Below are 11,305 nucleotides of genomic sequence, written 5' to 3'. Positions count from 1 at the left end.
GTATCGTAATCCCTGCTTGTAGGGTAGGAGTGTTGTCGTGCTTTCGAGGGATTAGACTTGTAAGTATTTGTTGTTTTACTAGTCGTAGTATCGTAGTACATGTTTGTAGGGTAAGAGTGTTGTCGTGCTTTCGAGGGGTTAGACTTGTAAGTGTTTGTCATTGTACTAGTCGTAGTATCTTAGTCCCTACTTGTAGGGTAAGAGTGTTGTCGTGCTTTCATGGGGTTAGATTTGTAAGTATTTGTCGTTGCACTAGTCATTAGTGGCGGAGCCAACATCTTAACTAACAGGGTTTAAAATAAAAAAAATTGTGAATAAAAGAACTAGTCGAAGGGGTTCAACGTCTGTTATATATACATGAAAAATAATTTTAAGCTTGTATAAATAGTCTAATTTTCTGCCGAAAGGGATTCCCCCTTACTATTAACTAACTCCGTCCCTGCTAGTCATAGCATTGTAGTCCCTCATAATATTAAAAGCTGAGTCAAGATTTTAATTTTATGATTTTTAGAACGAGGGGTTAGACTTGTTGGATAGAAATGTTGTCGTGCTTTTGAGGGCGGGGTTGGAATTGTAAGTAATTGTCGTTGTACTAGTCGTAGCATTGTAGTTCCAATACATAATATTAAAAGTTGAGTCGATTATAATTTTATGAATTTTAGAACGAGGGGTTAGACTTGTAGGATGGGAGTGTTGTCGTGCTTTCGAGGAATAGATTTGTAAGTGTTTGTTGTTGTGCTAGTCGTAGTATCGTAGTCCTTGTTTGTGATATCTATCATAGTCTGTTGTTTATTGTGTTTCGATTATCGCATTATTTGTAGTTGTTCTTGTTTATTTTTTCTTGATTTTGCACTATTTCTTGTGGTAGTTGCCATATTTTCGTCACTGTTTCTTCTCCTTTGTGCTTGGAATTGCTCTACTACCATGAGGTAGTGGTAAGGTCTGCGTACGCTATATTCTCCCCAAGCAGCACTTGTGGAATTTCACTGGTATGTTGTTGTAGTATGAATTTAGAATGGGGATTTTAAGTATTAATAGTTGGATTTTAAACTTAATGTTCTTATATATTGGATGAATCTGAGTAAAAGCTATTAGATTCGGTCGAATCTGTATCAGGGCTTCTATCTAAAAGCTATTAGATTCGGTCGAATCTGTACCAGGACTTCTATCTAGAGTATGCATGGGTGGAGCTAGGATATTGCAAGGGATTTATCCGAACTATCTCGTAAAACATTTGCATTTTATATAAGGTCAACGCTATTTCTAGGTACATAAAATAGACGTTGAATCTCCTTGACTGCTTCGTACGTTTATTATCTCGTTATATTTTGAACCCTCTTAGTCAGGAAAATTATGACTCCAGCACCGATAACAGGTAAGGATATTCATCGATTGGTTCGATTCAATTTTGGGTGTTTAATTTTGAATCCATTGTAGTCATTATCTAGTCAAATGGTCTTAAAACAATTTGGGCTTCTGAATCTGATCACTATCATGTCCATTGTCCAATATCAACACTAAGGCCCAATTTATTTGAATTTGGGTTTTTGTTTGGATCCCACTGATGTAGCCCAATGGGCCTGAACAATTATCTTTTTAATTAGCAACCAGTTCCATATTACAAACTAGGATGAACAACATCAAACCGACAGTTTGGAACTTAATTACAGAAAATTTCGTTATTTTACATAATTATTGAAAATTCTGATTTTGGACTGTCGAGATACGTAATTAACTTCCGATACATCCAATAAAGATACATTTTTTTCCTTGTAAAGATACATAATTAGCTCCCGATATATTTTTTCGATTTTGGATATGTCGAGATACATAATTAGCTCCGATGACATCCAATGAAGATACATAATAAGTTGAGATTTTTGTAATTACTCTGTAAGGGTGGAAACTTGTGTAAATATAGTAAGTTAAGGTGTATATATGTTTATTTTATTTTTCCTACAAACTATTCAGATCTACTTCTACAAAAGGTCTAATCAAAGAATTAATCTATATAGCTGCTCACTCAACTATTAGTTGTTGTTTTCCTTTATTACCCGAACTATCACAATTTATGTATTTAAATATACAAACCAAAACTATTGGTTGCTCCATTTTTCTTCACGAGCGATAATGATAGTTCAAATAGGAAAACAGAACAACTGATAGTTGAGTTGTGCTTAATACATAGATAGTGATAATTCATATAAGAAAATAATAATAATAATAATAATAATAATAATAATAATAATAATAATAATTGATAGTTGGAGGATGAAACTCGCGAAAAAGCGAGTTTGAGTCCAATATTTGACCTTAACAAGGTCACACTTCACACAACTTCAGTCTCGTATATCTAAAATTATTTCCAAAATTTATAAACTCCATAAGAAATACTACTTCCTTGTCTCAATTTATGTGACACTTTTTACTTTTCGAGAGTCAAATAATTTAATTTTGATTATAAATTTGGGCATGAAATCTTACATTTATATTTTTTTAAAATAAAATTTATATATTTGAAACCTACGTAAAAAGTACTATAAATTACAATGATTGATAATTCAAAATATTAAAAGTACATATGTAAAAATTACGACCAAAGATAAACTTATTTAAATCTCAAAATTCAAAAAGTATCACATAAATTACGACAGAATGAGACCACTTTTGGGTCATAGAAAAGGATGATATAGTAGTCAATTTAATGATTATGAACTATGTAGTGGTCAAAGAGTAGGGTGCCATATTGTTGTATGGAAGTGATATTTTGATTTAATGGCTATAGTCTTATCTTTCATAGGGATGTAATATGTAGGTCTACGTATAGTACATTAATAGTACAAATTAATTAGATATATAACACATAATAATAAAATGAGAACTTATATATACACACACATTATAGCGTTTAGGAAAAATAACATAAACATACAACTTAACTTACCATATTTATATAAATCTCCACCCTTACAAAGTAATTATAAAAATTTAAACTAATTATGTATCTTCATTGAATATATCAGGAGCTAATTATGTATCTCGACAGACCCAAAGTTGAAAAAAAAATATATCGAAAGTTAATTATGTATCTTTACAAAGAAATTTTTTTATCTCATTAGAAGTATCAGGATCTAATAATAGATCTCGACATACTCAAAATTAAAATTTTCAATAATTATGTAAAATATCAAAAAATTATAACTAAGCCCCAAACTATCGAGATTTATGTTGTTTGCCTTAGTTTAAACCCCTAGTTTTGAGTATGAGAGAAAGAGCGTGTATTTTATGAAATATCAATTATATCTGTTGAAAGATATTAGTCAAAACACATCTGAATTATCAATTTTTTACAAGTTTCACGCTCTAAGTATTGGTTATTCTTTTTCGGTCAAACACATCGTTAGACCTCTAAACTTGACACGAACTTTCATTTTGACACCTAAAACGGACGTTGTCCATTTTAAACACTTAAAGCAGTTGGAGACTAATTTAGGTGTTTAAAATGAACAACATAATTTAAGTACTAAAATAAAAGATTGCGCCAAATTTAAAAATCTGTCGATCCATTTGACATTCGTTTTTCTACTTATAATATCATCTATATATTAATATACACCTATCCATTGGAGGGAGAAATTATAAATAAGCTAAACTTACCCGTGCAAAAACAACAGATAAGTATCCAGTATCCCCTTGAACTATAATCAAAGTTGTTACGACATACTCCAACTTCACAGGGGGGCTATTATCTCTCCGAACTCATTTTTAGTATATTTTATCACCTTTTTGTGCTGTCGTGACATCTTTATTATATAAAATGGACCCACGTAAGCTGAAAAGGTTGACAAAAGGTGCAACATCAGCTAAAAAGATAGAAAAAAAATACACTAAAATTTAGTTCAAGAAGGTAATTGAACCCATTAAAATTGGAATGTTCGTAATAAATTTGATCATAATTCAGGAATTACGGGTAATTTACTCCAAAAACAAAGGAGTTTCCTAGAAAGTTCAACTAGTTGTTATGTATAAAATAAATTAAATTGCAAGAAGTTTGTGAAAGAAACAAAATAAATTGATATTTCACTTTCAAGTCAGAACATACTCTTAGATGCACATGAGAATCCTGTGGAGAAACATAAATTCAAAGACAACAATTTCACTTCTTTTTTTTCTTAAAGGAAAAAAAATGGAAAATATATGTAATTTATTTAGATTTTATCAAATGAATATGTTGATATTAAAGGATATGAGATAGAATAGGTTTTAATAACTTATAATTAGTAATTTTTTTCATTGAAGGGGTGTCACTGTTAAAAAAGAATGGAATTTTTCAAAGGATATTCATCGAAATTTCGTAGCTAACATGATTTTTTGATAATTCATCGTTAATTTTTCGTTAAATAAGATTAGCAATGATTTTTTTATGTTTGGGCGCGATAAAAGTTATCTGTTAATTCATCATTAATTTTTCGTTAAATAAGATTAGCAATGAATCGCGATAGAAGTTATCTGTTAGTTTTTCGTTAAATAAAATTAGCAATAAATCTTTTATGTTTAGACTAGATAAAAAAATTTTGTCACTATATTTATGTGTGTATTTAAAAGCTGCAGGAAACAACTTTTCAGAAGTCTAGGGCAAGATTTCATTAATCTTATAATACTGTATATTTAAAGACCAAAATTCAAAGCAAATAATTTATAGTATATATTATTTTTAGGTCTTGATTGACTTTTTTGGCTTTTCATTGACCTAAAGCCTCTACAGTCAATGTATTCTTTGTCGGAAAAATTCTCTGTTTTCATCCTGAACTATACACGAAATTACTAAAATACACCCGAATTTATCCCTGGATTAATTAAAATCATATTTTTGACAATCTCAGTGCCTACGTGACACATCAGTGAATCAACACATTGAAGGTCCACGTAGGCACTCGTATGTGCCACGTAGGTACTAAGGTTGTCAAAAGTACAGTTTTAATTAGTCCAAAGGGGCAATAGAACCCTTCTAAAGTTCAGGTGTGTCTCAGCAATTTCGTTTATAATTCAGGGTGGAAACTGAGTATTTTCTCTTTTTTGTTTATTGCAAGTTATATTAATTTTTTGAGATAAACATTCTGCATCCCCTCAAACTCAATTTTCCAAGGTGGTCATAGTTGCTGCGACACATTTTAACTTCACAAGGTCCTATTATCCTCCTAAACTGAATTTTAGCATATTTTTGTTACTCTTTATGCTGTCGTGCCACTTTTATTAAATAAAATGAAACTCACATCAAAGGTGCTACATCAGCCAAAAAGGTTGACAAAAGGTATCACGTCAGTACAAAAGGGTGACAAAACTACGCTAAAATTGAGTTCAGAAGTAATAGAACCCCCGTAAAATTAGAATATATTATAACAAATTTGGTCATAATTCAGAAATACTAAATGTTTTGCAATTATGTTTTTTTTCTTTTTTTTGAAAGGTTTGGAAGAAAGAGGCAAAGGGTTAGATGAGATGCATGTGACAACTAGGGTAGGGCTAATTTATTGAAGGGTTGAACTGAATCTCATTCATCAAAAAATTATATCGTATTAATAAGTTATGTAATAAAATATTTAAATTTTTGTGATTTTTTTAACAGAGGTTGTTGAGTATCAAAATCTTATCATCGAATTCTGAAATACTTTTTTCAGAATGAGTTGATGGTATAGGCATTATTTAAAAAGATGAAGAATTCAATCGAAATTATTTATCGATACCAATGCTACAAACTTCTGAAATTCATTAGCTCGTTATTCAGTACAGATCAACAAAAACATCAGAATTCATGAAGTGTGAATATACATCTCATATACAATATATATAAATTATTGAATCACGTCAACATGTAGGAGATGTTTTAGTACAATTTACGTTGATAGAGACTTCATCAAGTTACACGTTTGGATTCAAAAATGCAATAATTTTGCATTTTCGAAGATCTTTAATTAAAATTTCTGACTCTGCGATCGATAACAGGAGACAAGTTTAGGGTTGTGAGACCTATGATAGATTAATGCACACATGCAAGTGGTAAAAGCTACAATTCAACATGCATTTAACACTATATTTAATTGATGAATCCTATTCATATACCAAACTAATAATTTTAATTTGTACTTGTTTGTTCTTGTATAAATATATATATATCATGCCGACATTTTTTTTTATTTTGTGTCTAATACTATTTGATTTGACGTTCGTCTAATTTAGATTCTAGCCGGAAAGTTCCACTTTAAGGGTTTGACGCTTTCCATCGAAGGAGATTTCATAGTTAGGACTCAATCTCGAGACTTCTAATTAACGATGAACTAGTGATAGTAATGTTCATTTCATTTCATAGCTTATATCGGTATTGTTGTTCTTAATATTATGCCCCTAATAATTTTTGACAAAAGATAGCCACATTTAATTTGTTTTATTTATATCATATCTTAATTATATCGTTATTATTGTCCTATGTATGACCTCTATTTTTGACAAAAAATAATTACGTTTAAGTTGTTTCATATCATATCTTAAATCGTTATTATTGTCCTATGCTCCCAATGTTTGACCAGATAAACTTAATTATCTCTAGCTTATTGACTAGTTGTTACATAATAACAATATTATTCTATATCTACATAATCCAAAGTGATAAACCAATAATTGTACTTTCCTTATCAAATTAAGTTCTATATATTAATATTAGTAAAGATATATAGCAATTAGACAAATGATATTTTAGACTATTATTTTCTTGCTAAATAAATGATTTATGAACAATAATTGAGTTTTCTTATGTTGTTATAAGTAACTAGTTCTTTTGAGCCCAATAAAAGAAGAAATTCATGATAAGGAGCGTTTCTCTGTTAAGCTAGCCTATATAAGTTATGAATGGGATTACAATATAGTTTATAGATTCAGTTGAACTTAGTAATTTTAATCTAAATTTAGCATTTGTCTTGAGAAATTTATTAAATATGTATAAATTATCAATTTAAAACTCAATAACTTGGAAAAAAAATTAAAATATTGAATTCATAAGCTTCAACCATATATATTAGTTGTTGCATAAAACACAACTCAGGACAAAAGAGAATGGCCAAATATCACATCAATTTTTGGTAACAATTGACTAATAAGCAAATATAACTAAAAGAAAAATAAAATTGTAGCAATAATAATAGGGCAAATAACATAAATCCCGACAGTTTGGAGCTTAGTTACGAAAAATTCTGATATTTTGCATAATTACTAAAAATCTCGATTTTGAATCTGTCAGGATATGTAATAAGCTCTCGATACATCCAACAAAGATACATTTTTTCCCAAAGATACATAATTAGTTTCTGATAAAAAAATTTCGATTTTTGGTCTGTCGAGATACATAATTAGCTTCCGATACATCCAACGAAGATACATAATTAGTTGAGATTTTTGTAATTACTTTGTAAGAGTGGAGATTTATGTAAATATAATAATAAGTTAAGATGTATGTTTATGTTATTTTTCCATAATAATAATAATAATAATAATAATAATAATAATGATATTATTATTATTATTATTATTATTATTATTATTATTATTATTATTATTGACATACCACATGGATTACTAGATACTAAAACCAACCTTAGCCTAACTACTTAGCAATGAGTAATTAAATGATAGATTAATTTGACAAATACAACATCAAAATTTATAAAACTCACATGATGATAGATTAAACCAAAAGGGAATAATTAGATAGGGTTGATTATCCACCCATAAAACTCTACTTTTTTATTATTATATAATTATCTGATATTCAGAATCAACTAAATCATTCAATCGATTCAATCAGTAATCAAAGTTGTATACATTATATGAATAAAGAGTAATTTATCAATTCGTAGAAAGATTTCAACATAAATTCGTAGGAGTCAAATTTCGAAGAGACGTTAGGAAAAAATTGATAATTTTCATTTTATAATATAATTTTAAATAAAATATTATATTATATAATACTAGCTACACAATAGTCATATTCATGAATAGAAACTTTGACTGCCATAATTTCTTATTCAGTTTGTCTAATCACATAATTCAGCAATGCCTTTGCTAATTTGTCATTATTTTCAAGATTTGGACATGTTATATATATAGTATTCATATACAAACCAAAAAAAAAATTAATAATAAAAAATCTACATGTACCATAGAAATAGATAATGATGAAAGTCTTCATGATTTTTCAACTACCAAGAAGAGCAAAGATTATAATGATTTTTATTTTTTAATATTTATGAAATGTGAATAGAAGCTTTGGAGTAACCGATAACGTTGCAATAATGTGACCAAGAGGTTATGAGTACAAACCGTGAAAATATCTGTGACAGAAATGTAAGGTAAAATTGCGTACAATAGACTCTTATAATTCGGCCTTCTTTCGAACTCCAGGGGCGGACCGAGGTTGAAAATATTGATGCTCTAGCACCCATTAAACCCGACACAGAATAACTATAACTATATAAGAAACATATTAAAAAAAATAAAACACCCATGAAATAAAAAAGATAGTTGGATGCTTTGATTTTCTTGTGGAACCTTAAAGTTCTGGTGCCAATATCATGTGTTTGAACTTTTTGAACAACCACAACTCTTAAATTCTTAATCTATCACTATCGGATTCCGCGCTTAACAGAAACTTTAATACATGGATGGAATTACTTTTTTAATATTTATGAAATGTATAAAAATGCAATCTTGGTCTCTATATGCATAAACTTTTTCTCTTGTACTATATGTTCATATAGAATATAATCCAAAACCCCACACATCTTTCTATTAAATTCTTCTCATTTAACCTATTGCCCTTTTATTTTCCTACTACATTGGACCACTATTCCCTATAAAGCCAGAGATGCATGTGGGTGTAAATAATGAGTATATATATAGTCCAATTTAAAATTTAAATTTTACGAGTTTAAATTTTAAAATTTAATAATCGAACAATGAGCTATCAATAAGACTCATGGCCTAGGCTAGCGACTTCATCGCGCTTCTATGGGATGACCACGTGAGATTTACCCAAGTGATTGAACTTATGTCATAATTTGTTACAATAGCGTTAATACGTTCGCACAACCTCTACTATTTAAAAGTTTAAAATAAAAGATGTTTGGTAATGAATCATTAAATCTGAATAATGAATTATTGATTTGATGTATACATTGAGTGCAGGTAAATTTTTACGATTTGTACGTAGTTTATCCTTTTCAAATTCTTTTCGTGGGATTAAATTGAGTATATCCAGTGGTGAAGCCAGGATTTTCAGCAAGGGAGTTCACAAGTGAACATACGATTATCTAACCGAAGGAGGTTCGACATTTAGTATATATACATAAAAAATAATTTTAACCATGTATATATAGTATAAGTTTTCGTTGAAGGGGATTTGGATGAACCCCCTAACTTACATGTAACTCCGCCCCTGAGTATATCAATTGTTCATATTTGGTAATTTATGCCCACAGAATAATTTCGACTTATATATCCGCACCCAGTGTATATATCAAGTCAATACATGCATGCATACATGTCATGTGATTGAATTTAGAGGTCAGCTTAGTTAATTAACCATGATTTATTAACATGTATTTAACTTTATTTAATCACTTAACTGTGATGACGTACATTAGTTTAATGTATACATCAAGTGCGAATAAATTTTATCACAGATCGTATCAATAACTCAGAGATAGAAAGACTATTTCCGAGAGAAGAAAGTCACATCTCTTATTTAATTGAAAAGATGAAAAGAGACAAAGGGAGGCCCCAGCTTAAATATTTAATGGGGTACACATTTTCTAACAATAACAACTAATGTTATGACATCAATACTAAAGTCATACAACCCACACCCCCTATCATTGCATCTTACCCCAACCTATTAGAAAATAAATTAATTAATTTGCAAATTAGTTTGTAAAGTTTGATTTAATGGTCAATGAAATCGGAAGAATCACGAGGTCATATAAAAATGATTTTGTCCCATTTGTCAAAGATTTAGTAAGCAAGAGTTACTATGTACCTATACCATTGAAAATAATATATATTTTGTGAAATTAGTAGAGATATATGCAAATTTGCTCGTACGTTAATACAACTTTTAACGTTATATCTTTCGAATGAAATTGTGTATCGTTTAGTTTGCAACTCCTGCTACATGCCTTTACGATGTTTACTATATTTCTTACTTCTCAGATATGTCACATCCACGTCTATCTGGTGCCCGGTGATAGATAACAAGTACTCGACAAAATTAGTCAAGTCACGTACATTGTACAAACTGAACCAAACACCATCATCATAAAAGGAGTAATCCGAGCGTAAACCAACCGCCGGCCTTTGGTCCCAGTGCTCCACCCTCTAGACAAGATTTTGGGAGAAACTTCTCGAGCAATCCTTGGCGGCCTATTGAGTGGATCTGGTTGTTTTGACGGGGCCAATGGAGGCATTTTCAAAGTCAAGCGGGCGAAACGACAAAAATTATGCATTTTTTACAACTTTCGATGCGTGTTAACCGACGATTCGAGGGTAGGCCCAGGCTTCAAGCAAGATTTTGGATGAAACTTCTTGGTTGATTCCCCAACGACCTATTGAGTAGATATGGTTGCTTTGGCGGGACCAGTAAAGCCATTTTCAAAGTCAAACGGAAGAAACAGCGAAAATTATAAACTTTTTATGATTTTCAGTATGTGTTAGCCGACGGCTCGAAGGTGAGCCTAGACTTCAAGCAAGATTTTGGGTAAAACTTCTCGGACGATCCCCGATGGCCTAGTGAATGAATCTAACCCATTATTAGCACATCTTTACCTCCCCTCATTAATTCCCACAACCCCATCCTCTAAACAAACCAAAACAAACAAAACAAACAAAAACATATGCTCCCTTTGTTCCATTTAATTTTATGTGTCATAGTTTGACCGGGCACAAAGTTTTGACAAAGCTGATGGAGCCATTTTCAAAGTCAAACGGGCGAATCGACAGGAATTATGAGTGTTTTGCAACTTTCGATGGGTGTTAGCCCACCATTCGAAGATGAGCCCGAGCTTCAAGCAAGATTTTGGGTGAAACTTCTCAAGCGATCCTCCGACGGCCTATTGAGTGGATCTAACTCATTATTAGCACATCTATACCTCCCCTCATTAATTCCCACAATCCCATCCTCTAAACAAACCAAAACAAACCAAACAAACAAAAACTTCTATTCCCTTCGTCTCATTTTATGTGTCATTATTTTCTTTTTGAT

At 30.6% G+C, this 11,305-nt stretch overlaps 1 protein-coding gene across 1 annotated transcript in view; it reads right to left on the bottom strand.

The window, feature by feature from the left end:
* LOC107876329 (protein YIF1B-like) overlaps positions 1–10,550 on the bottom strand; it is a 19,215-nt gene extending 8,665 nt beyond the window's left edge. Inside the window, exon 1 of the mRNA XM_016723275.2 lies at positions 10,333–10,550. Coding sequence (XP_016578761.2) covers positions 10,333–10,550 — 218 coding nt within the window. The remainder of the gene's footprint in view (positions 1–10,332) is intronic.
* Positions 10,551–11,305: the final 755 nt, after the last annotated feature.

Source organism: Capsicum annuum, chromosome 7 (assembly GCF_002878395.1).
Source record: "Capsicum annuum cultivar UCD-10X-F1 chromosome 7, UCD10Xv1.1, whole genome shotgun sequence".
In the NCBI taxonomy this organism is placed as follows: Eukaryota; Viridiplantae; Streptophyta; class Magnoliopsida; order Solanales; family Solanaceae; genus Capsicum; species Capsicum annuum.
The sequence above is the reverse complement of the archived record's forward strand: the minus strand, read 5'-3'. Positions and strand labels throughout refer to the sequence as shown.